The 27,865-nt window shown below is 35.4% G+C and overlaps 2 protein-coding genes across 2 annotated transcripts in view; one reads left to right on the forward strand and one right to left on the reverse strand.

The window, feature by feature from the left end:
* The window catches only part of LOC131850326 (uncharacterized), a 75,158-nt gene extending 58,373 nt beyond the window's left edge, over positions 1-16,785 (forward strand). The window contains exons 12-32 of the mRNA XM_059200524.1: positions 880-993; positions 1,933-2,143; positions 2,695-2,848; positions 3,192-3,297; positions 5,880-6,038; positions 6,160-6,315; positions 6,391-7,584; positions 7,661-7,731; positions 7,829-7,938; positions 8,011-8,149; positions 9,154-9,313; positions 9,447-9,565; positions 9,992-10,091; positions 10,822-10,894; positions 11,663-11,788; positions 12,278-12,409; positions 13,126-13,265; positions 13,710-13,863; positions 14,418-14,517; positions 15,079-15,229; positions 16,563-16,785. Of these exons, the coding sequence (XP_059056507.1) occupies positions 880-993; positions 1,933-2,143; positions 2,695-2,848; positions 3,192-3,297; positions 5,880-6,038; positions 6,160-6,315; positions 6,391-7,584; positions 7,661-7,731; positions 7,829-7,938; positions 8,011-8,149; positions 9,154-9,313; positions 9,447-9,565; positions 9,992-10,091; positions 10,822-10,894; positions 11,663-11,788; positions 12,278-12,409; positions 13,126-13,265; positions 13,710-13,863; positions 14,418-14,517; positions 15,079-15,229; positions 16,563-16,640 (3,747 nt within the window). The 3' untranslated portion in view covers positions 16,641-16,785. The remainder of the gene's footprint in view (positions 1-879; positions 994-1,932; positions 2,144-2,694; positions 2,849-3,191; positions 3,298-5,879; positions 6,039-6,159; positions 6,316-6,390; positions 7,585-7,660; positions 7,732-7,828; positions 7,939-8,010; positions 8,150-9,153; positions 9,314-9,446; positions 9,566-9,991; positions 10,092-10,821; positions 10,895-11,662; positions 11,789-12,277; positions 12,410-13,125; positions 13,266-13,709; positions 13,864-14,417; positions 14,518-15,078; positions 15,230-16,562) is intronic.
* Positions 16,786-19,258: 2,473 nt separating this feature from the next.
* The window catches only part of LOC131850371 (uncharacterized), a 116,207-nt gene continuing 107,600 nt past the window's right edge, over positions 19,259-27,865 (reverse strand). Inside the window, exons 14-20 of the mRNA XM_059200589.1 lie at positions 27,238-27,512; positions 26,779-27,011; positions 25,824-26,048; positions 24,841-24,989; positions 23,957-24,088; positions 21,022-21,152; positions 19,259-20,697 (exon numbers count right to left, since the gene is read on the reverse strand). Of these exons, the coding sequence (XP_059056572.1) occupies positions 20,624-20,697; positions 21,022-21,152; positions 23,957-24,088; positions 24,841-24,989; positions 25,824-26,048; positions 26,779-27,011; positions 27,238-27,512 (1,219 nt within the window). The 3' untranslated portion in view covers positions 19,259-20,623. The remainder of the gene's footprint in view (positions 20,698-21,021; positions 21,153-23,956; positions 24,089-24,840; positions 24,990-25,823; positions 26,049-26,778; positions 27,012-27,237; positions 27,513-27,865) is intronic.

Here is a 27,865-nt window from a genome sequence, read left to right on the forward strand (position 1 = left end):
CTTTGCGGCGTGATATTGCATCTCTGTGCATTTTCTACCGCATATATCACGGGTAGTGTTCTGAGGAATTGTTCGGATTAATACCAGCTGCTGAGTTTCACCACCGTACCACCCGCCAGAAACTGAAATACCATCCTGATCATCTGGATGAATGGCGGTCTTCCACAGTGCGGTTTTCTAGAAACTTTTTGCCTCGCACAACCACATTGTGGAATCACCTTCCAGCAATGGTATTTCCGAACCGATACGATATTGAAACCTTCAAGAAAAGAGCTTATTCCTTTTTAAAAGGACAACGTACTTGCAATTCCCCTGGTGTTGCGGGTGCTCATGGGCGGCGGTAATCACTTACCATCAGGTGAGCCGCATGCTCGTTTGTCCCCTGTGTTATAAAAAAAAAGCTCTGCTTACCGTGAGACTAGATGGCGCTGTGTTAATTGTCCAGGGTTATTTCTTTATTATTTATTGCTTAATATAAACTATTATCAGGTGCATCTGATGATTAAAATGGAACTAATAACACAGCAATATCTATATATTGCTGTGTTATTAGTTCCATAACAAACCCGGCCACGCGTTGTTGTGGCTAAGGTTCTTGAATAAAATAATATTGCGACTATAAATTAAAATGTAAGCTATCCCACTTTTAAGTTGGATGAAATTGCACACAATGTGCAAATAAAATTTGCAATGTGTTCAGTAGTTTAGGAGTCTATCGCGGGCAAACAATTTGACTCGTAATTTTTATATATAAAGATGTATAAAGACAAAAACATATATATCAAACATTTATTATTATAAAATTTATAATATAAATATCTACCAAACAGTTCGCTACAGGATATCAAAGGATATGTATTGATGATATAATATTTTCAGAGCGGTTACCAAGATGTGACGGCCGGTTCAGGTTTGATGGGTCTGGCTGGCGATGGAAAGCCATTACTATCGGTTGCTGATCTAGAAAGTCGTCTCGTGTTCACTAGGTGTAAGGTAATATGTTATTTATTTATAATTTACTAGATTTTACCCGCGGCTTCGCTCGCATAAATTAAATTACTGTATGTTAGATGGCGCTGAAGTAGCAAAACGTTGATATAGTCAATTGATTTTAATTGATTTATAACTTCATTACTGGCATACTACATTAATGTAGATAACGTTGAATTAGCAAAATGTCGATATTTTATTTTTTTGTTTTTTTATAAAAAAATATTTGTTTTTTTAATAAAAAGTATCCTATATTCATTCTAGCACCTCCAAGAACATGTGTACAAAACTTCATGACGATCGGTTCAGTAGTTTTTGTGTACTATATATTCTGAAAACTATTGTACCAAAGAAATACAATGTAACTCTTTAATATGGAGAGTACTAAAATATCAAATAAATTTATTAGTTTTGCATAGGTAAAATTTGATAAACTGATTATAATATACTAGCTACCCACCTCGGCTACCATCGCACGGATGTACATGTATTACACATATAAACCTTCCTCTTGAATCACTTTATTAATTTAAAAACCCGCTTCAAAATCTGTTGCGTAGTTTTAAAGATTTAAGCATACATAGAGACGGACAGACAGCGATAGCGACTTTGATTTATACTATGTAAGGATTTAGAAAATATATATTTTTTAATATAGTCTATATTATACATGAGCTGATGCTATCAGGCATTAAGTCCACCGTGTATAGAATTTTATGTGTAAAAGAATAAGTAAATACTTGGCTAAAAGTGTCACTGAGTCTCAGTATCTTTTAAAGGTAGAAGATATTTTTTTCAGTTCTAATTCTTACTTTCCTTCTCAATAAGGAACAGAAGTATTTAATCTAATGGTAGCTTTTAAGTAAAAAGTTAATTGATTATCCATACTGTAAGGGCACTAGTATGAAGATCAATTATCTAATAATTTTGTCTTCTTTACAGCCGTTTGTTCTAAGCACGGCTGGTAGACAATGGATATTTGGTGGAGAGCTATCGAGGATAGAGGGTCGAGCAGTGAGACCATACTGGGCGCTGCTGTTTAGTGATCTCTTACTATTCGCGACAGTATCCAGAGATAGAGTACTGTTCGTCACAGAGGAGCCAGTCGCGTTAGCAACTATTTCAGATGCACAATTCAATGTTAGGAAAAAAGGTTAGAACAAATTATTTTATTTATCGTATTTTACTACTTTGTCATCTTAATAAACTCAGAGTTTTTTAATAATCGACAATTACTGAACAAAATTTCTATAGGTATAATGCAGTATAATATCTCCACCTCCGAGATGTTTTCTAATGTCATAGATATAAAATAACTGGTTAGCGCTACGGACCTTAACAATTGAATATTCGTGAATCCTCCTTCTAAAAAAGTTGTGAGACTGTAATACTTGGGATAAATAAGAGAATCAATATTTACCGGTCATGTCAGTCAAATCATATTCAATTTTAAGTATAAATTAGTTAAAAATCAACAGTAAACATTCAAATAGATCTCAAATTTACTAATTAATTCCTATGTTTATTATACTCCATCTAATCGTTATTTTTTGGGGAATTCCTATAATAAATTATAAAAAAAGTATAAAAAATAGTTCGCAACACTACTACTACTCCATCCTATACCGTTAGACAGACGGAAGCACTATTCCATCATCCTCCATTTACTCCATTATACCTTCTAATAGTAAAGTACTTTTTCAGCGACGGAATTCCGTCTAATACTTGGTCGTTCGGGAGGCGAGAGTCCACTTGTATCGTGTTCCCCTCGTACACCTGGACGAACGCGCACCGTAATCCTAAGAGCACCATCGATAGACCTAAAAGCTGTGTGGCAGAGTTTACTTCAGAGACAAATGTAAGTTATGTGGCATTAATAAGATTGGTAACATATGCTATAAAATTACTGAATCCGAAGTGATGGCATCTTCTTGGCAGTCCTCATGGGAAAACAGTTGAGATTTCCATCGTGTTATTGAAATCTAAAGGCGATATTCAAATTACTATGAAATTAATTGTTATTTGTAAATCATTCGAATTAACATTACAAATACTAAAGCAAACTTGTTTGTTTGTTTATTTATTTCCAACGCAGACCAAGTTGCGAAAATAGTATTAATATATCATCGAAGTAAAATTTTTGTATGTGATACATTTTTGTATGTGAAGTAATCTAAAATAGTTATTTCGTATTTCCATAGATACCGCGCTCATACGATGTCAGGAACACCACTCGGTTCACCGTTGGACTCACCGGACCCACAGCTCACCTTCTCCCTCGCGACTCTCGACTCGCAGCAACGCCAGGTATCCTCGTCCAGCATCCAAAGGCACTCGAGCTTGGCTCTCCTCCCAGCCAGCTCTTACCGTTCCCACCTGAATATGCTAGTAGAAGAACGTCCGGAAAAAGAAGTCAGAGTCAGTTTCGATGTCCGACCCAACTCTGTTTCGCCTACTCCTCTACCTGTCAGGGGTCCATTAAGCACAATATGGAGAACTGCACCAACACCTGAAACACCTTCAGCTAACCTTTCACTGGCTGATTCTCAAACGTTCTCTTCTCATTTTGTGTCTTCCTCCAGTTTAGAAAAGAATGAAGAACCACGTACGTCACCAAGTGCTCAACTTACACCTGACGGAGGTGATGACTATTCCGTGTCCTCTCCTTGTTGTCGATGGGAATCTTTCGAAGCAGATCTAGCATTAGCAGATCTTGACGTCGATCCTTCGTACAAACACGCTGTAGAAGAACGAATCTTTTTACCAGATGACCCTCTTTTACATCGAATGGCACTACCTGAACGGCCTACTCCTCCAGCATATTTGGAACTTTGATCTGCGGAGTCAGATCCGGAGTTAGCGGATTCTTGCTATCCCCGGACATGTGGAAACAAATGGAGATAGGGTTTAGTGGCCTACTCTGTCTTGACCTTTTGATGGTGTGTTCTAGTAGTGTTATGGTTAGATAGCCTGTTGTTTAGGAGAGTCGGTCTACTGATACTTTAGGTCGGTGGATAAGCAAAGCTTTCGTCGTGTAGACTGGCCCATTAAAAGGCGCGAGCAAAATTTGTTGGATTGTTATAAATTTGCTTATAGTTGATATTAAGGTTGTGGTAAAACAAATTTTTTGAGAGACATATTTTCGAACATTAGCAGTATTGAAATGAGATCTTGGTATTTTGATTATATAATAGACAAGTAATAATAAGTCTGATAATGACCCACTTATGATGTTACAGTGTTCTAATACTGTGTATGATTATGACCTAAAAATTTTAACGGTTGTTTTTAACTAATAGAAACTACCAGAACTGAAGTGCAACCACAAAAGGGGTAATTAGAGGTACAACTTTGTTAAGATAACCAAATGTATATGCCAATAATTAACATATAACCATATAGAAATCTGTGTCAAAATTATAACCGTAGGGTACCAACTATGTGCAATATAGCAAGTAAAGTTAAATACAGTAAACCTAGCTCGTTTTCGATGATACGTTCGCTTCTTAAGTCTTCCGTCCTTTCTTACAAATGTATTTTTATGCGCCTTTTTTATCTGTTAATGAATTTTTAAACATTCTGTTCTATTAACTTCTGCTTCCTGTTAATTATATAATGGATTAAGCAATTAATTCCTTATGTCACTCGAGGTATCAATTTTGTAAAGCATGAAACTGACTCGTTTTTAAATCTGTACATGTACAGTCATCTTGTACAGGTCATGTGGATATTTGGCGATCAGCTTCCAACACAATACTACTTAGATTTCATCGTAGAATTACACAAAGCATTTTTGTTTTAACGCTTCTTATGTTAAACGCACTTGTCGCCATCAGAATATGTATTTACAATGAAAAATGGTAGTTCGTGTCAAATTTAATGTTAAATGATTTAGATATTGCTTCTATTTTAGCATATAAATGGAAATTATAGATGGTTATGAAATTTTCATGCAAGTGATAATTACGATTACTTAGATAATAGTAGGTGGTGTTCGCTAGCATCGCAAAATGTTCACATAACCTATTTCGCGCGGGGTTTTCAATATGTATATGACCTCAATTTTTTACTGAACAAATTCGTAGTTAGAATCAATAATTTTCGATGTCTTTGGCTGTGTGTAAATTTTAAATATAGTCTAAATAGATTACGAGAGAAAAATTATAATTTTGAGAAGGTATTTTACTTATAACCCTGGGTTTTTTGTAAGACGCAACGGAATATAATTAATATATAACTTTGGATGTTTATGTTTAGATCGAAACAGTATATTTCTAATTATCCGTAAATAAAGTGATTTTGTCAATGGATATATATTTTTTATTTCGTCACATAATTGGAATAATTTGACATTATGATTTTGCGACGCTAACGAGGTTTCCAATCACATGAAGCCAACAGTTACAATAATCTACCATTTTTCTATGTATCTAACCTATTCTAAAATTCAACGAACATATTATTTATAATAACTACCAAATTGACAATAAACTATTGTACCGTCTAATTTATAATACTCTTGCGTTCCATTAAATATGAACTATTCTTATTGGTGCTTTTCAAAACCGAACGCAATTCGTCTATAAGTAAATAACTTATCTTAAAGTTTGCATTATATATTTGCTGTAATTTATTATTGTTACGTCGCATTAAAATTGTACACAAATTTTTAATTAAATAATACACTTATAATACACTTTAAGAACAATATAATATTGTTCTTTTAAGGACGATTCTAATCAAAAATTTAAGGTGAGTAACGTTTACATAATACCTACCTAAGCACACTGTATTTTGCTATTGTTAAAAAAACGAAGCTGATCAAAATATCCACATACATAAAATCAAATTCAAAGTACAAATATACTATTTCGACTTTTGTATTTTAGACCAGACGTAGCTCAGCGGAGACTCAAACAGGCGCTGGGGGCAGCGCAACTGAAGGTGCGAGAAGTACTAGAAGTAGAGGCTCCACTCTTCATTTGCAGCGGTGGATGACTCAGCTACCTGAAGCTGAGGAAATGGACCCTCCTGAGCCAGATATGGAGGCAAGTAAAAATCAAATATGGTGGTCCAAATAAAAGTCTAAACTCTATACCTCATAAGTTTTAATGGAAGAAAAATTATTTGATATTTATTCCAGAAAATGTGTCATAATTTATTTTTCAGATGTGGAGTATAGAAGAATTAAGAAAAAGGTCCAAAGAACTCAATCTTTTAGAAGTTGCAGATCTTGTGACGAATAATAATGAAAATAAAGGTACATCTGTGGAAAAGAAGGAAAACGATCGCAGTCCGTCAAAAAGTAGTAATTCCGGAAGTCAGGTACTGAAACATTTGCATAAAACTTATATATCCTTATATTTATATTGATGTAACAAATAAACAATAAATTTTCAGATTACAGTACGAACGAGTCCAGTAGTGGTAGATACTATACCAGTTTGCAGACAGTGCCATAAAAAGTGTTTATCAAAACCCAATAGTCCCTTAATTTCACAAAAAGACCCTCTTTTGCCAACTAAACAGAAAACAACACCCTCACCACAAAATTCACACTCAAATAAAAGTTCCAATAGTGGATGTAGTGCGAACTGTGCTAATCGTAAGCCAAGAAATTTTAGTCATTTAGAGCGTAAAGGTGCTATGAAATTACGTCCCGAGGATGCCCCTATGGCAGCCTTAAAAGTGATAGACTCTATTGAGCAAAGCCAAAGAATGTTGAAATCGACGTCGTATGATTTGAAAACTGATTCTCCTATTTTAAATAGATCTACAGCCAGCGTCCATTCTAAGAATAAAACTAAAAGTCAGTTGGAATTAAGGAAAGAGTCTTACAGGTCGCCGAGCCCATCTTCTAGTAGTAGAAATAACAGTCCGCTTTCTACTAGTCATACTACTTGTAGCTCAATGGTTTTTAATTCTAGTTCTAATGATTTAAGAATGTCTAATTCCAATATTGCTAATCAAGTGCAATGTGTTATAGCACAAGAGAAATACTTGAATGAAGTTAAATGTGTTGAAAACATAACTTTGTCTAAGCATAAAGTGTCATCTACAAATTATCCATCACCAGCGACTGCAAGAAAAGAACAAATAACAAGACAAAAAGCAGAGAACGTACTTAATAAAGTACTAGGTATGAATATTATTACAAAAAGAGAAAATGTAGGAACATGTCTTAAAACATCATCAGTTTTTTTATCAGACGACTCAATACATGAAGACGACAATGATTTTAAAATAGAAAGAGGTATAAGAAGATCTCCAAAAATGGGTATATCAGCTGTTAGCAAAATGAATGGAGATATAAATAAAAAGACTGATAAAATTGAGGATGTAAATGCTAACATGAATATGAATGATATAGGATCCGATGATGATTTAGAATTAGGACCACTGATGTTAATGGGCTTATCAGCTATAAATCCAGCAGCCCATCTTATGCGAGTAGAACCTTTCAAAAGATCATCGTTGTCTGGTAACAATGTTTCAAGACCGGGGAGTCTCAGTTCTGCTAAATCAGAGTCTCCTGTCCCTAACATAGCTGTTGTACCTCCAACACCAGATTACAATACCACTAATAATAAGACTGTAAGTTATTTGTCACATTTGTTATACTAATATTCAAATTTGGATATCAATTAAAAATATTATTTTTTGGCTTCAGGATACCTTCTTAGACGATTCACCTGATTCTCCTGACGTACCTGATGACCTCCCTTATGTATCTCTTAAAAGGTTATTACTGTTATTAAAATGTTGTTTACATAATTTACGATATTATTTCATTTCAATTTATTAATTATATTAATTGCTGTTCTATGCATTTATTTAGATATGGCACGATGTCTAGTCTTGAGAGACTACCTTCAGATGAGACTGACGATGGTAATCTAAGACTGACCACACAGGAACCAGAAACATCAAAAGTCTATAATAATCCAGGTAAAACTCTTCAATTATGATCTAATATCGGTATATTGTATTAGTTTTTACGAAAATCCATTTCTTTTAAAGTATCCGGAGCAGCTGGTGGAATCATGGGATGGACAGCGAGAGCTGGGTCTTTCGTTGTTGAAAAAATGAACATTTTCAGTTATACGGAAAGTGTTCCCAACACTTCAATTGCACATAAACAACCATCATTCTTAGAAAGGTAAGTATTTCATAATTATTAGTATTCCCCTCTTCTCAAATATCCATTATTAAACATCCCTAATGGACAATCTGACATTATACCTTATTACATAAAGTATATCGGAATGTGGACTATTATTATTAAAGGAATAATATTTATTTACTATAAATTATATTTTGGTTTCCACATCATAATCTTGATACATGTTTTCCTTTTACTAATTAGGGGGATTTCAACTCTAAAGGACAAAACAAAAAAGCGATAAGTATGTTTATACATCACACACGTGTTGTATTTCGGTATTAGTTTCTACTTTTTAACTAAAAAGTTTAGACAATAGATATACCGTTTTAGAACTTTTAAGTAGACAACCAAAAATTACGTGTTTTAGAAACCATTCTAATGATGGTATAAAAAATTTAATTATAGTAGCGATCACATTGATAAATTAGAAAATATTGTGTATTTTGCAGATAGAGAGAGAACAGCGGAATATAATTCATGATTAACATATGCATTAACTACTAGTTGTTAAAATTAATAGAATAGTTTAAAATTTTGTTATATGTATATTTTAGACAGAGTGTAAAAGTGTATATATGTTTTACTTTAGAATATATGTTGTAATCAAATTAACATTTTAGTTCATTTTCTAATATCAATATCCTATTTAGGTATTTACTTGGTCATTCGTATTTGGCTCTGTGTTGAAGAGTCTTTCATTGAATTTCAATTATTTATTTACTACAAAATTATAGATATATATATATTTATAGACATTAATTTAGTTGATTTCATGTTCACGTATCAAAATTGTAGTTGTAGATTTTGATATGTGTTTATTGTCTTATGAAAGTGTTATAGTGCGTTCTATAGAATCTTAAATTTTGTAAACACCATAGGTGACGATAGAAATATTATATTTAATAAAATTGTTATATTATGTATTAGCTACATAAAAATAGTTATTTGAAATAATAATTGTAGAATAGATGTTTCTATTAATAAATGGCTAACAACAGATGTCTAGGCGTAAGCGATTGGAAATCAGCTCTCGGTACTGAAGAAGGTACAGCTGAAACTGGAGAAGGGAGTGGAGCCAGTGGAGAAGAAGCTTGGGGAACACCATCCTCTGGAGACCTATCTGATAATCTTCCTGATTCCGATCATGGAACACTGTCCGTACGTACCTTTATAAATAAGTATATTCGCATTATCATAATTACTTAAAATTTAATATTTCTAACACTCTTTACACACTTATTATATTTTATAGTATTTACAAAAATGAACAGAATTCTCGTCATCTTTCCAGTCACCAACAAAGTCCTCATCATCGTATGCTGGTGATGATGATACTGAGCTGATGATGGATGAGCTGCTAATGGCGCCAACGATAACTGGACCTACAACTTTAAGACCACTGTTGCCGAGGTGATTTTGCTTTTATTGCCTTTTCCTATGTAGTTGATGTTTCATAATTAAACATGTAAACTGAATTAGTTAGTACCGCTTTTATAACCACACCACAGTTTACAATATTTTTAATTATCTACAAAGTTATACAGTATATGTATTTTGATGCGAACAAGAGTCATACATTATCTTTTTTTTTATTAATTCACACTGCGCCATCTATTATAGTTCCAAGCTAAGCGATAAAACAATCTTTGCTGTAATACAATTTACGAGTATCAGTTCGTTTGTGGTTTGATTCGAGTACGGGTTCAATTATAAACCTAAATATTTTATATTGAAATAAACCAAATAAACTTGCATGCTTAGTGTATATAAAAATCTGTAATCTATATCTGGATATTTTAAATAAAAATCCATACTAATACTACGTTGTAAACGCAGGGATGTTTTCAGAAGAAGACTAGAGCCTCTTTTAGAAGAAGAATGCTCGGACAGTGGAAGTGAAGACAACAAACAGACACCCACTAACTCAGACGACCAGGTGAATATTTTATCTAAACAATTGAACAAAACAAATAAAGCTAAACGGTATTTAGATGGTACCGTATTTGATAGCAAAGAAAATTGTAGAGTACCATTCATATTTGCCTATAAAATAATTACTACACAGTCTATTAATGTTGATAATATTATCTATCAACTCGTATATACAGATTTCAAAATATACCCAATGTGAATATGACATTAATTATAATAATTATAATAAGAATTTCTGTTTGATAGATGATATTAACTAGCTGTTTCAAATATATATATGTATCAATATCCTCATAGCATGCCAATAACCATAAAAACAATATTAATATTGTCAACCAAGCATGCTAGTTGCATGAAATTATATTAATTACTATATATGTTTATAAATGTTAAATTTAGATTCAGTTTGGAGCTCGTCGTTTTTGTACCGTAAAATATGAGTACCCAAAATATTCAGCAATATAATTTAGAGACTTTAGAGTTTCCTTCGCGTAATTTCTATGTACTATAATACATAAAATTTTAAATAAAATTTCAAAGAGCTAAGATCTCATCTTACCGTAGATTTCGTGGAATAACTCTTCCCCTTTTACAGCCCAATTCCCAGTACCCATCAAAATTTTTATATCAATATAAACAAGGGTTATTGGCATATCCCAGTTGGTGTCGCGTAGTCCGTAGCTAGGTGTAATCTCACATTGTGACTGGTCCGCTGGTTGCGGCGCTTGGCGCAGGACAGCGCGCGTGGCCTCGATGCTGACGACTGTTGCGACGCGCCGCACCGGCCGCCCTCTGCTTCAGAGCCAGGTGAGTTATTTTGACGACGTGTACTCCTAACACAATTTACTCCTAATCCATTGACTCACCTTGATCATTCAACAGAATCATACCTCATTGGAAATACTATAATACCAATTCACATAACTACCCTACCATGCATTCACATTGATCTGTCTTGATTTTGGTGGCGGCTATGAAACAAAATAAAAACAATTGAAATATATGAAATACAACATTCAACACATTTAAAAGCTAATGTACAACAGTAAATATGTAAATGTCATTGGTGCATAAAAAAATAAGAAAATGCCAGCCAGTTTTTAAACATTATACTAACAAAAATACATGTTGACAGAAAAATGGACAGCTTGACTAAGACACAAAGGTGAGAAAAAGGAAAAAGAGTCCACAATCACATTCGAAAATGAATATGAAATATACATACATTTAAAGAAAATTTGCACGATGCATGTGTGTCTAATATGAGACAAAATAACACAAATGTTAGCTATTTTAGTACATACCCTTCCATATTGTTGTATTTTAGCACGAATTTCTTTCGTTTGTAGACGTTGCACCCCACTCGTACCTTTTCGTTAATTTAATTGATTACATTATGGTTAATTTCAATGTTACAATATAGAACACATATTATATAAACAAGTGAAATATAGTTTCTATTATTACCACTCAATCGCAGTTTAACCTTACTGATAACACACAATGAAACTACTGACATCACTGATTCACACAATTACACTTTGAAATTGTTCCTAAAAGATGAAATGTTCGCAGAAGCAGGGGACGAGGGTGCGGGCGCCGCTCAAACTGTTGGAGAGGAGCCCGATGGTGGCGCCGCGTTCGAGCTGAGTCCAGAACGGACTCCCACCAACGAGGCGCCTTCGATGCCCTTACAATTTGGTTAGTCGTTAAATTTGCCTCAATATAGAACACATTAGAAAAACTAATTCTGCTTACGCTTTATTTGAATAGGTTTCTATTTTATTCTTATTATATTAGAGAACATTCAGCTAGAATTTTGTCTGCTGTATATGGAGACATTAACTTTGTACGAATTCAAGTATATTCAGCTTAGCATTAGCTTTGTAGGCTTAGTTACAGTAAAATTACAGGGTTCGGAACTAGAATGCTTTATAGTCTTTATGGATCACAACTATGAGAAATACTCTAGCGCTGTTCATTATAATACATTGACAACAATTACGCTTTCAAATAAAACCAAACACGACCCTGAGGGAGAATTACATGAAATTGTTGAAATAAGAAAATAGCGAGCCACGTGTAAATAAGTCATCCATATAGGAGTTATATGTAGGAATGAAGGAAAAGTGAGTACAAAACTTACACCCAAGTAGTAGCACCTAATTGTATGTTTATTTTATATTAAAGCTTCAAAAGAGTGTGTGGAGGTGCGTGCCGGTGTTGGCATCGGTCGTCGGGGCTCAGCCAGCTCGGCCAGCACGCCCTCCACACTCGAGCGTACCACAATTCACAACCCCGTGCACAATCCAATATCTCTAGGTGAGCAATATCCCTACTTGAAACCATCGATCAAGATGGTATTAAGTCACCACGAAGTTACTAAACTTCATGGAGAATTTATCACGATGGGCTAACTGACTTGACCTCATACTCATGTTATCATCTTCCACTAGTGTTCCTCCTGCATAAACCGTCAGCGCAGATGGATCATCTATTAAAAGAACCTATTTAAGATTATTAAATAATAAAGGTATCGTACTACGTTTAACACACAACTTTAAAATAGCAGTACGAGGAGAGATTCTTTTACAAGTAAAAGTACATTTTAAATTAATCCCTTCTTCCTTTAGTACACCTTACTGTAGTTATGATTTCTCCTTACCCAATATTTCTAATTAAAAATTTGTAATAGTAATCTTTATACTTTTTGCAGCATACATATATGATTCAGCAACCGACATCATATTTATAGTTAAATTAAAGATTTCCATGTCATAGTAGTGAATACATTGCTTCGCGTAAATAAGCTTGTAGATACTATTCTCGGCAAGCCTAATTTTATGGCTCATCATTTACTTGTCTTAATTGAGCAATATCTATAATAATATCTCGAGTGATTGCAAATGGTCATAATCACAATACTTCTTTTAATATTAAATGGTTGATAATGTATCATTTATTGCTGTGACAGTTGAGTCTTAATTTGTCACTGTCTAGATTTTCCTTAGTAAGTTCTTATACCATGTACACTACAGCGCCGGAGCCAGCGGCTCCCGAGGTCTCTTCACTACCAGAAGGGAAGCCGCCAACACTGGAGCGTCTAAGTCCACGAGCAGAAATGAGGCTGGCACTGGACCAGGGGAAGGACATGCTGGCAGATCAGGAGGTGTCTTGGGTATTACGGCGTTGCAATAAATTCTAAATAGTAATAGAAATAATCTTTATTTAAGCAAACTTAATATGAGATTATAAACATTTTAGAACAAGCAAGAAACTCGCAATTTGCTCTTGCGAAATTACAAAATAAAATAAATAAATAATTACTTTCTTGCTTAGAATACGCACTGGTACGCAACCTCAGTCCCTCGCGCTTCTGCGGTTACTGTCCCAATCCCGTAACTGCAATATCTCTATATCTCACACTCATTCTACTCCTCATAAATCTATCTTTCTTTTCCAAATTCTCCATTCCCTTTCCCTATATCGATGTTAGTATAATCACTATACGATGCATGTTCAAGGAGGATTGACGTCAGGCCGGTCAGAAAAACTGAATTCAAAACCATTCTCTTGTAATAAGACGCAGATGTGTTGTTAATAAAAAATTTTGAATGACCAGGATGGCGGGTCCGACCACTGGTCGTTTCGCGCGGCGTGCCAGAAGTCTCTGCTGCGGCGAGTGGCGAGCGCGGACGCGGTGACTCTGTGCCGCGCACACCCGCGCCGCACCGTCCCGCATACTACTTCGCGCAATTCTGTATATGCTTGGAAGCGTACGTTTATTTTTATAAATTATTTAAATCCGTTCTTATAAAGAGCACTTGTTCAATAAATACGCCTTTTTACCGTCTACCGCTGATAGGCTTTAAAGAGTAATGTGCGTTGGTACCTCGGTTTCAGCAACTACGCAGATTCTTTTGTCAGCAGTATTCCGGTAAAAGGGTCAGATAGGCAGTAAAATTACAGAATAAGGTGCATGACGCAAGTTTTGCAAGCTGTGTATTGGTGTAAGGGTCGGTTGTAGAGTCAGATTCGGCTGTGACATTACAAAATAATAGGCATAAGATCTCAGTCCTTTGGAATGGCAATGCATAAGTGGTATGACGGATGTCAAGTGATAACGTAATGTCAGTAGTACCGTGTATGTATTTAGGCGACAATTACCGCTTACTATCAAGCGGATCATCAGATTGTTTGAAATTCTGGAAGAAATTGAAGGTCACGGTCAAGAATAATATCATTCTAAATATCTCTCATTAAACTAGTGGTTAGATACAGATAAGATAATATTTCATGCTAATGTGATCTTTAACACTGTACGTTACAGTTCCAGAAAGCGAGAAACTTATGGAGATGGAGCAACTGGCACGAGCGGAAGTTCAGACGATGCGTTCGCGGACGCGCTCTCTATGCCAGAACGGGAAGATGTGAGTAACTGCTAAACTAAGGGTTTTTGCAATGACTTTTCTATAAAAGGTGCACTCGCCTGAATTAACGGCATATAATGTGGAACCCCATACGATAATGATGAAGTCAGACTAGTTATAGGCTAACTATCGTGACCAATTTACTATGATGGATTCCAAGGATGAACCACCAACCATGCGATGTCGACCTGAGCCTTGACACCAGTAGTTCCCATTGGTAACAATCCACTAGTGACACATAGGCTAAGTTAACAATATTACGCGTGATATGATAATTAATGACAAAAGGGGTTTGTTAGTAGTCTACTGGACTGATAGCCCCATGACTAGCAATGTACCATGTCAGGTTGCCCCCACCGTCGTCCTCCATTGATGTGTCACCAGCGTAAACCGTAAACGCAGGCTGACGTACTCTCTTATCATCAATCAAAACTTAATGACTTACACCCGGATAGCACTCATGTCTTACAAGGCAATAACGTTATTAAATGTATTAAGAGTCAGCTCTTCAAAGAAAACTTTGTTGTTTAATCATTTTATGTCCTCATGGCCTTGCAACAGAATGGGTTTCCTTCGTCGTCGCGCATCATCCGATAGCCCCCGCCGCTCACCGCTGTTCCCCACAGCGGACGCACCCTCGGGGGTCGCGGGGGGCACGGTGGTGGGGGGAATGGGGGGCGCGGGCCGGCCGTTCTCCCCGCGCCGCACGACCGTGAGCAACAACGGCTATTACAAGATATGCTTTGTCAATGGCTATGTGTGAATGCACCCGCACATACACTAGCTTGTGCCAATCAGCTGGATTTAAACGTTCCAAGGAAGTTTCTCCATTCATTACGACTTGTACTGTTATTTTATGTCCTACTTAAATTCCATTATCAATATTTCCATTGTACCGATGTCATATAGAGATGTAAGTACTAAGTACTGATCTATTTAAATTTTGTTTATAATATGGAAAAACTTCCAATGTGGATTTAAACATTCAGGTATATTTATAAAAAATGATCAAGGAACTTCTGTTAAGAAAGAAAATAGGAATTATATTCTTATAATTGAAATGGAAACAGAAATTAGAAGAGGAAACGAAAGTAATTAGTGCATAAGTAAATAGATACTACTTTAAATATTAAATTTTCTCATCTCGACACTGCCTTTAAATTGTTGAACTATTTTATAAAAGGCTAGTAGGTAATACAATTAATAATAAACGAAGATCGAACAACGTCCTTTCTACGCAATAAGATGAAGAATTGATTAACAATAAATAATAATATTTCTATAAAGAGACGTGATTTAAAAAAAGTAGTTTTTTATATAAAATTTAGGTGATCTTGATGAAAAGTAGTGAGATTGTGTGTGAAATTATAGTCAATGTAATGGCCAATAAAATTGCCTTCTTAAAATTCAAAACTTTTAGAATTTGAATTGTCATTGTTAATTAACTAAAGTAACATTTCTAGTTGAAAATGTTAATGTTTTTGAAAATATTGTCTTTGCTTATTATTCCTAATAACTTATTCAAATATTTCGTAAGTTGTTATTGATCATGTAATTCGGCACTGAATAACTCGATGTCAATTGTTCTACGTTTTCATACGGACTTTAGCATTGATGTTTAAATCCAGCTTCTTAAATTATGCTAAATTCTTTGTTTTTTGTTAGTTGTTGAACTTATCTGTCCGTTTTAATTAGAACGAGTGTTCTTAAAAATATATTTTTACCAAAAATTCACTGCGCTTTTCATTCTTCATCCTGCAGCTGAAGCTAGAACCTTCCCAGTTACTTCACTCATCCTCCTGTTAATTTATTGCTAATCCAATGTCTACGCTCTACTTTCTATTTTACATAATTATTTAGTTTTGCTATTACATTCATGTGTCTCTGATTTAATTTCAATTTGGATAGTAAACCCGTACAATGTCGCTAATTACAATAAAATCACCAAAATGCAAAATATACCGAAATAAACGACCAATATGAAGTAATGTTAAGCACATTTATACACAATTATATACCATAGCGTGTGTTTAATGTTCTTACAGGAGAAACAATTCGAGAAAAGGTTCTGGAAACAAGTGACTAGAAGACGTCAATCTTGTGGCTCCATAAGCCAAATATAATAAGGAACCTAATTTCACAAAAATGGTCGTACCAAGTGTTCATGTACTAATGTTACTATAAACAAAAGTAAAAATAGCTGATATACTAAATTAGAGACTGTAATTAATAATTTTATTCGATCTGTGTTTAAGTTTCATATCGACAAAATAGATTTCTGACTGCCAATCTATTATAGATGATTTAGATACAAATTCTGTTTATAATAGAACGTCATTTGTCTCCAATAACAGATATGTTTATTAACAAGATTCTAAGATTTTAAAACATGGAGACGGTTGCCAAATGATAACAGAGGTGTTGATAAGAAATGCCAAATAAACTGACGACAAGGGACCTGTCCACTTTCCTTCATATCGTAGGTAGATAAAATGATTATTATCACATTTGGTGGAAGCCCGATATTAGATGTATCGTTAGATAGAATTTCAACTATATTAGATATAGTGTACATAATATCAAAAGAGCGGTTTAAAGTTTCTCGAAGTAGCTGTACAGTATAGGGTGATAGAGTTATTTTTATTAAAGCTTGATATAGTAATATTGACTGTGGATAATAATGTTTTAGCAACTTGTTACGCTATTTAGATTTATTAACAAAGTGACTTGTACAATGTTTTGTCGAAATGTGATTATTGTAATATATTATCTGAATATATATAATAGGTATATCTTACGTCCATTTTTCTATTTGTTAAAATAAGCGCTTATACTTTAAGTAGCACAAATTGCGATCGAAATAAATATTTTAAATTAATTTATATTTGATATAATTGATATTATGCTTTATTGTCTCAATTAGATGAATTTTATTCACGTATACTTTCATGTGACTTTTGTAGATACGTGTGAAAATTTAATGGTATAAACGAATTTATTAAACTTTGAATTGTAATTTTAATCGCATTTAATTTGTATGATTCTTCGTTGTTTCAAACATTTCAATAAAACTTCTTAAATTTCCAGACGTTTTCTTTAATGAATACCTAACAATTTTGCATTGCAGTACGAAGAGGATCAATGAAAAGACACAATGAATTGTTAAAATACTTATATTTCAAATATCAAAAATCATGCAATCATTTTGTAAGTACGTCATCAATATATACTTTGTCTTATGTAAGTAATTTATTATTATGTAGATTTCTTATAGCACCTGTTTTATATCCTATTGTTCTTTTCTACTCCGAGACAACACGTACAGTTATACAATTTACAGCTTAAATTTTTAATTTAAATTACATTTGTATTTTTGTTTATCTTGATAGTTATAGCTGATTCCGAATATCATCCATGAGGAACCATCCTTAGATTACATACTAAATTACATGTTAAGGGTTGGGAAAGGGGTTGACGATTGTGATATTGAGTAACAAGGGATGGAAAGAAAAAAAATCGTGACTTAATAAATTCATATTATTTTGTTCCGCTAACATTAGCATGTGTGAGACTATAAATCAATGCGGAAACTTGACATCTACTACTAAGAAACTAGAAGCGTTACGACCGGAATTTGATCACCAATAGAGAACTATTGGTGATCAAATTCCGCGTCATTAAATCCACGCCCATATTGCAATAGAGGACGAAAGTGGGTATCAAAAAGCATGAAAAAGTAATATGAGCATGGCCCCTCTAAAATACATGCTCTAAAATATATGAAAGTTGTGGTTCTGGATGAATAAATTTATCACAAGAAAACAATAGGTATAGAGCTTTGTGTTGAATAACAAAATGAACAAAGATGAGTAAAAATTAATAATAAAAATACAAGTTGTCCCGATGAAAACAAAACATACTAAACTGTTACAGTTAGTTGAGCACACTTACACGTTCCCGTCGCCATGCACCTAACCCCTCATTGCATAGCAAACGAGGCAAGAATTTATTAACAATTCCTTCCAGAAGAATAAAATCGGGTACTTCCTTTACACTGCGTCAAAGTTTGCCAACAGATTTTATTATATATTTTGCATATACTTTCTGTCTCCAGTACATCTCTGGTACTTTTTTACGATTTACTTTCTGTCCTCATTTTCTAATATATGAGCCTGGCACAAAAGGTGATAAAAATAACGACCGATTGCCATAGAAGAAAAGCAAGTTGACGGTCAACTGATGGTAAGTGGTCACCGTCACACAAACAACACTTTCTTGTGACGCCGGTATACCACTCATGCGTTGTCATTTCGGAGGAATATAATGTCATACCTCTTATTCCATAAACTCGCTCTTCTGCCTACATGAACATCCAAACTAATACAAATAATCATATTTAATAATACAAATATATGTACTATGCTAGGATTCGAACCTGCGACCTAAAGTAGAACGTGCTAAACCGTTAGACTCCGAAGCTTTAAACGAGCTATAAAAAAAGGACACCAATCATATAAAAATTTTGTCTCTTGCCTCATCCGCTAGGCTTCTAAACATCCCACTTACTTAAAAAATATAATTAGTATATACAAATTATTATTATAAACTATATTAAAATAAAATCATCATAAATTTCAATATTTTTTATGAAGAACAATATTTTTATCATTGTACTATTTTAATAGTAAATTAGATACAATACCAGGCATCTTTGAATTGTATATATATATAATAGTGTTTTAATATTATGTATTATAAACTTATCTAACACTGGTCATAATGTTCAAGAAGCTTTTTATATATATAACCTAAAAAAAAGTATACTTACTGAAATATAAAAGCTATATTCACATTATGGTTTATGAGGAATAAAAAATTATGTTAGGGAAGCAATATAAACATGTATTTTGGCACAACGTTAGTTTGTAATAAACTATTAAAATTTTAATTACATGCTTATTAAATCAATGTTATACTATTCTTATATACCTATCTATAGAATATTAGTGTTGCCATATCAAATATTTGTGTATTATTTTTCATATGGTGTTACAATTGAAAAAATATTAAAATCTACCTTTTTACGTGTGTAAGTATAATATCTTTTTTAAATATATGTTTCTTATGTTTTATTATAACATAATTATTGGAATTATAATGAATAGATATAATATTATGATATCCCTGGAGAAATCACACACAGCGCCATCTAGTGCCAAGTTAAGCAGAGCTTGTGCTATAGGTACTAGGCAACGGATAGACATATATACATATAAACTATAAATACATAAATAATATACAGAGACAACACACAGACCGATACAAACAATCATACTAACGAATAAATGTTTGTACCGAGCGAGGAATCGAACCCGCGACCATCAGAGGTATGCTAAACAGTCACACCACTGTGCGTCACACGTTATTATTTGCTAAAATAAATCTATTAATATATTACTTATAGTTATATATATATATTGTCATATACGGAAGGCAGTGAGGTTTATCACTTGAGTAATTTGAGCATACGTCACTTGGGTGTAGCCAGGACTTTTTCAGGGAGGGGGGTGAAGTAAAGTTGATGACAACAATAAATTTAAAAAAATGTATACAATAAATTTTTGCTCTAAAATTCATTTCAATCTAGGTAGGAAGGAGAGGCGTACCTCCGCTCTTCTCTTCTTATACCTGGCTACACTTACGCACCTATGATACGTCATCAACACTTTAAAGAATCGATTTAAATTCATCATTCTCATTCATTAAAGACACTTTCCTTTATCTTATTATCAGATCAATGCAGAAATAAATCTGACCTCACATTATTAGGATCTGACAGTTCTATCCTATTCTAATTGGCCCATTTCCAACCCACTTGTGGCATAAGACTAAATCCACCAATCAAATAAGGTTACATAAGCAGTAGTCCGAGTAAACCGAATAATGTGAAGCCAGATTAAATCAGTAAAGTTGCAGTACCCAATGCATGGAATACTTCATTCTGACGCAATTACTTTTTATTGCGAGCATTAAGCTTAATATTTAAAAGACATTCCAATAGGCATTGGATAAATTATCTAATGACTATTACAAACTGTTCATAAGTCTATTCGCGCCATTCCTTCGTGGCTTGGAATGTGCGTACTTCTGATGACGTAAATGTAGTCAGTCCCTGCGGTCCTGGAAAGAATATGACATACTTATAAAATTTTGAAATGCAGCGCTGTGAGAAGTCGTTAGCATGGGTAAATGGGTCGTATAGTCTACGTCCTATTCTCAGATCTACCGAAAATACACATATAGGGGGAGGGTAATGGAAGAAAGATGGGGGTAAATTTCATAAGAATCGGTCATACCATTTTCAGGAGGAAACAAAACATCTCAATATGATGATCATCACTCTCTAATGCATCGCCAGTTTAGCTTTACAAATGGAAGGGTGCCGAATGTTGACAGAAATATTACAAGTGTTTACTGAATATGTAAATGTTTTTTTGTACATACCTCTGACTCGTCGACCAGGCGTAGGTGTGACGTCACCGTCCGGAACCGTCCATTGTTCCACCACTTCGGTCGCTGAACGCGCCAGCGACGGCTGACTCACAGACCGATGCAATGAATGCCTACCCCACGACCTGCAATAACAAAAAACTTATTGCTCGATTCAGAACGAATATCTACACATTGCAGTGAATTTATAACACTAGTAAGTTCATTAAGGGGGTCTTCCTATGTGATGGGTTGAAAAAATCGATTTTTTTTTTTTTCATAAATTGCTCCCTTAACATGTCTAGATTACGGTAGTAAAGCTTATATATTTTAGAAAATTCGAAGTCGTTTTAAAGATACACAGGTAAAAGAAAGAGCGGTTCGGAGCGGTGAGTTGGCAGTTATATACCGGGCCTATTGTGTACCGTCGGCTTTATACCTGGCCTCCCTTTTATTAATATATTTGTTTATACAAGTTTAGACACGTTTCTACAGACTTAAACAGAAATTTCTATTGTTATAATATTTTACCGAAGTTATTTTAGTCTTGGTTGAACTTCGAAGAGAGCAACAGCTACAAATTATTTTTTCATAATGAGTGGACGGAAAGGATTGATTACAATAGTAGTGTTAGGATGACCTAAGTACGAGTGGATTGGTTCTTCTGATGAAAACCCTCAGCATCAATTTTGTCCAGAAGGCGAAGACAGTTGGTGTAAATGGCGTAAGGCTGAAGCTAATAATGAACTGGACCAATTTCATCACGATAAACCACCTCTAATTCCGCAAGTCCAAGAATGTTAGATATATCAAACCGGTTTTCGAAGATTTATCGAAAGACGAATTATTAATTCGTTGTTTAGGAGCAGAGACACAAAACAATAACGAATCTTTGAATTCTTTGATTTGGACTTTCGCTCCTAAACATCTTCATTCTGGTCCCAAAGTTGTTGAAATTGCTAGCTACTTAGCAGTTATTATCTTTAATGAAGGTTTTCAAGGTATTTTAAAAGTTATGTCGATTATGGGATGCCCTGTTGGTCGTGAAGCCCAAGCGTATGTTGAGAAACGGGATGAAAAGCGAATCTTACGCTCTGAGCGGCGCGTAAGTGATGTCGTTAAACAAGCCAGGATTGACTCAAGAGCTGAACGAAATTCCCAGGGTAGTTGCGGGGGTACTGGCGACACCGGTTGTGGAGCATAGGAAACTCGAAGGACCCGACCTCTAGGGAAAATTATGAAATTTCGAAAATCCAAGATGGCCGCCGAGATGGGGGCGTGTGAATTTGTTCCTAAAAATCCGGATTATTTTCAAAGAGCAACCCCGCAGCTTCAGAGTTTCACGAGGAAGAGGAAGGAATACTCTATGGACCAGGCATCGCCGATTGAGAGTAAGTTGATATTTTAATAGTTTTTAACGGACTTGAAACTTTAAACGCGTTTTTCTCAAAACTGTGTTTTTCAAACTTTCCTCCATTGTATCTCAGAAACGGCTGGACCGAATTACTTGAAATTTACAGGGCACACTCAATATATGTAAACGCATGGAATGAACTATTATCAATCGTAAATTTTTTTCGATCAAAACTTCGATTTTTTTAAAGCAAAAAAAAAAAAAAAAAAATTTCCAACTTTTATTTCAAATGTCTATCAAAAATCCAATTTTTTTTATATTCATTTGATTATAGGTCATTCCGTGCTTTTAAGCCTACAAATTAAAACGCCGTTTTTTTTTTTTTTTCAGATAAGCCGATCAGCCGGAATCGTGGAGGAAGTGGGAGCTCTTTTTTTCGAGGCGGGGGTGTTCAGAGCGCTGTAACTCTAGTTTGACTGAATATTTTTAGCTGAAATTTTATATTTATACTGTCCAAATATGTGTTAATAAATGATAAAAAACTTGAAGCTCTAAATATTTACTGGTCGTAGAAAAAAAATCCTGGTATGAAAAAAATATCCCTAAAAAAACAGGCCGTCACATAGGAAGACCCCCTTAACCTTAGCGCACACGCTCCGTGACGCGTGAGACCGGAGATACATTCCCCGCGCAGACGCCGCGGAGTAAAGACGTGGAGGTGTGGCTAACGAGCCTATATTATGGCAATAACAGCTAATACTAGGAGTTATAAGATGACTTAGATAAAAAAATAAGTGAATAAGTATAATACACACACTATATACATAATAAAATTGTATAATCTAAACGATGCGAATACTGTTATATATGTTTTCGTCTGCAGGGAATAGGATGAAGTTTTCACATAATGTTAAATATGGGCAATATACACGCTGGAGTAAGGTGCTAGTAATAGGTAATAATAAAAAAAAACAAGTATGTAAAATGCCTTTATACAAAGTTTCGGTAGTTAAAAACACGAGTATGTATATTCAAAGTTTAAGTTTTCACTAGCGATCCGCACGGCTCGGTCATTGTAGTATAGGCGATTTTTAATTTTTGTTAGGAATCCCAAAAATCTGTACTTGGACACCAGGCGTACATGATACAGGGGGTTTCACGTGTTCTGCAGTGAATGCCTTTGAAGAAAGTAAAAGCGAGAAAGAGGAATCATTGTTAATACTCTCCTAGCCGAGCCGGGTGCACCACTCCATTATCATGCATATAAAAAATCTATCATCAATAAGTAATAAATCACACCACTCGATACGTCTACTCTTTCTGAGCGGGGGGAAGGGGATTGTTAGTAATGTGGACTCATAACCCATGACCATATTACTAGCAATGTACCATGTCAGGTTGACCTCCACGCGGTTCTCCCTGGTCCAACTGGTGAATTTGTCACAATGGGCAAACTGACCTGACCTCATGTTCATCTTATCATCCTCCACTGGTGCCCCGCCAGCGTAAACCGTTAGCGTAGACGGGTGCACCATTCCATTATCATCTATACTCTTTCTTTATTATGTTCTTATACTATCAAAAACTGTGACTTACTGGCTCGGATGGAAGTGATGCTCGGTGTCGCTGTCATCGTCGTAGTACCGGCCGAGTTGTGTCCCCGCCGAGACCTCGGAGTGCGTGTCCGCTTGCTCACGGGCGTAGTCCACCATCATCTCTGACATCGACCTGACAATCAAACATTTGTTTTAAAGTAATTGATTACAATAGTAGTGTTAGGATGACCTATGAAAAATGTTTTTTTTTTATTTATTAATTACACAGTTTTGGGATGACCTAGTCTAGTAACTAGTTTAGGTAAGGTAAATATCGCTCTTCCATAGAAATAGAAATAGAAATAATCTTTATTCAAATAAAGTGAATGCAAGCACTTCTGAATAGTCATATTTTGATTCTACCACTCATTCGAAACGCATCACACGAAGAATTAGCAAGAAACTTGTGTGTTGCTCTTTTGAATAGATGTTTTTTTTATATAAATAATTACGCAATAACAAGAGGCATGCGATAATCAACATAGAAAATCGCTACGCGAATATTGTCAGCGCTATGGATTTTAAGTTTTACTATAAAAACATTATTATCGTTAACGAATTCTTCAATTTTATAGTAGGCTTTTTTTACAAAGGAAGTATTTTATATGACATTTAAATATTTTTTCAGCACTTTCCTAAAGACACCCTGGAACTCATACTATAAATGGAGCGAATGGTCCTCTTTTATGTCTCATATAAATTATTTATATATATATGTGTTTTTAAAAATAGAAATTTAAAACATTACTATCGAACTATATATACACATTACTAGTATGAACGTTACCCTACTAAATGTACTAAACTGATACCGTTCTGACTCGTCACGACACGTATAAATAAATAAACCTTTAATAAAAAACTGAAAAAAAATATTAAACTGACCTCATGTCGACGTGGTCGCTGCGGTAGGAGGAGCGACGCGAGCGTTGCGGGTCCCGCAGTGAGGCCGCGTCGCTGTCGTACTCGTACAGCGTCGGCAGCGAACTGCGCCGGGACCTCGAGTCCCACTCGCTCTTCTTGCGGTACCGGTTCTATTCCCGACGCAAATTTCAGTACAACATCATATTAATATATGATTATCGGTACATCATCATATTAATATGTAAGTGTCAGTGTATTTATCATTTAATTTGACGGCCTCGGTGGTCTAGCGGTTTATCACACCGCTTTAATTCCGATGGTCGCGGGTTTGATTCCTCGCCCGGTGCAAACGTTTGTATTCATGAGTATCATTGTCCTTAATGTTCAATGATATTATATACTAGCTGCGCCAGCGGTTTCAGTCACGTGAAATTTATAACCTATATGTTATTCTGATGTATATGCTATATTACTGTAAAATTTTATCAAAATCCCTTCAGTAGTTTTTGCGTGAAAGAATACAGAGAGGTAGGTTAGGTTACATTTTGTATTGCTACTCAGTAGTAATTATTGCTTCAGACTATTAGCTGAAAAGTAAGATGAGGTAGGCAAGGAGAATACTTTCGCGTTTATAATATTAATAAAATGTATTTACAAAAAAAATATCTAAGTGTTTATATCAGTTATCTAGTACCCATAACACAAGCTCTGCTAACCGTGGGACTAGATGGCATTGTGATAATTGTCCAGAGTTATTATTATTAATATGTGAAACAAAATCAGATATATATTATATAAAGGCATACACGTTGGTACTTTAGTGTTAACTATTTTAGATACCAACAGCTTGTTACATGTGTTTCGATTAAAGAATACGAAATATTAGCGTCCCCAACATAACCTCTAAAAACACATTTTTGGGGCGTTTTTCAATATTTCTTGTTATAAATTAAAGACTTTTATCTATTAGGTATCTAAACATGTACATGTAATTATGGACTAACCTTCGGCCTGTCTGGCGGTGGTGCGAGGATCCGTATGATGACCTCCCACTTGTGGGGTGCGTACAGCGGCGCGAACCGGTGGTCGTGCGCCACGCGTGTGAACTCATCCCGTGAACTCGCCCGTGCGAGTTCTCGCCGCAGCGTATTCTCATGTGAGATCAGCTCGCGCCAGCGTAGACGCTCCGCGCGAGTAAGACGCATAGATCGCTCCGTCTCGCTCACCACCTGACAATGTCATGCCCATCAGCGGCTTCCATGCACAAACCTTCAATCGATCTTTCGCCCGTCCAATTCAAACGAGAATCGAAATCGGTCCGAGCTGACTCAGACTAAAGCTTGACAATGTCATATCTATCAGCGGCCTCCACGCACCAATTGGACGCTCCTCCAATATATCCCCCGTCCAATTCAAACGGAGATCAAAATTACGATAGCCAGAGTTTGAACCCCTAGGTGCCCTCAAACTAAAGTCGTATCGGTCAGGTAGGATTTGGCCTTCAGCTGCTCCATAAGTCCTTTCGCAAGTTTAGAGTGCCATTTGCACTCGCCTTCTATCCTTCTGTGAAGCCGTAAACGGCAGATGGGGCCAATAACTTTAGAATATAGACATCATGTTATTATGTGACATGCGTGATTCGTTGTTATTCCAATGGCTAAGATGATATAGCACCATGTAATTCACTGCCTTATCTACATACTTCGACCGAATCACCGCTTATAAAGCAGGCTGTGCAATGGTTTCACGTGGTAATTATGACCTATATATAGGCAACGATTACTACATTCATCAGTTTCTTTGCCATTCTAATTAGATAATATTTTTTATGCAATTATTTACCATAAAATTCACACACACGAAAACAACACGTGAGTATAAAAATAACAAATCTTTCTATAGATAGGTCGTCGACCGTAGAAAACCATCTGCTTACCACAAATGTAATCAACTACTTACTTCATCCTGTGCTTCAACTTTCAACACTCTGGTCAAAACACTCCAGTTGGGTGGCACTGGAGGTGCTGGTATTGGTTCTGGTACATCCTCATCATCCTCTTCCCTGTAGAGCGGGTTGCGAGCGGGAGGCAGTTCTGGCAGTATTGGCAGCTCGTTGGGCGACCTCGGGGGTGGGTACACATTGCCTGTCTGCTTGATAAGCTCGGGGGAGAATAAGTCCGGTCCGCCTTTTCCTAGAGATGAAAAATAAATCAATTTAGATTTATGAATCCTTACGGTGGTCGTGGGTTCGATTCCTCGGAGGGATGATACTTAAAGGGTTTAATCAATCACCACCAAAAATATGTAGTAATTGGAATGAAAAAATAGAGAAATTACTTTTTATCCCTGTTAATCACAATATGGGCGAGTAAAACTAGTAAGAAATATTTTTAAATTGATGTCAAACTTCTTATTCACCTATATACTTCTGTGGCGGCAATGACAATGGAACTCTCTCCATCTTCGGCGTGAGCGTCATTCCCGAAGCGCTGCTGATATCTGAGAAGTTCTCCCACTGCGCCTCAGGCAGTGTATGGTTCCGTATGGTGACGTCGAACTGCGGCGGTGACGGTGGCACTTGCTTGTACTCTGTCACGAGCCGCTTGTGCCTCTCGATGTCTTCGATGGTCTTCTTCTCGGTGATCGTGCGAAGGAACACATCGTCCACTAAGTGAGACGTAATTTCTGGTTTCCTGAAAACATTTTTTCGAGTAATTTTAATAGCGAAAGAGCTGACGTGGCAAACAGGGATTGAAATTACGATAGCATGTGCCAAGGTTTAAACCCCTAGCAGCAACCTTAGACTAATTTCCTATCCGTCAGGTAGGAGTTATCTTTCAGCCACAAGTTTTTCCGCGGGCTTGGAATGCCTCCTATTGGTGAATCTGTAAAGGTCAGCTGCAGCTAACAACGTTAGAATAATTCGTGAAAAAAACACCACAAGAATAACTAATACCTTCAACTGCCTGAATTGAAAATCGTGAAATTCTTTAAAAAGGATTATTGCAGGTATATATACCACCAAATTGTTTCGCTGACAGTATTA

Source organism: Achroia grisella, unplaced genomic scaffold (assembly GCF_030625045.1).
Source record: "Achroia grisella isolate CSIRO2021 unplaced genomic scaffold, CSIRO_AGI_Agris_v1 utg754, whole genome shotgun sequence".
NCBI classification, from domain to species: Eukaryota; Metazoa; Arthropoda; class Insecta; order Lepidoptera; family Pyralidae; genus Achroia; species Achroia grisella.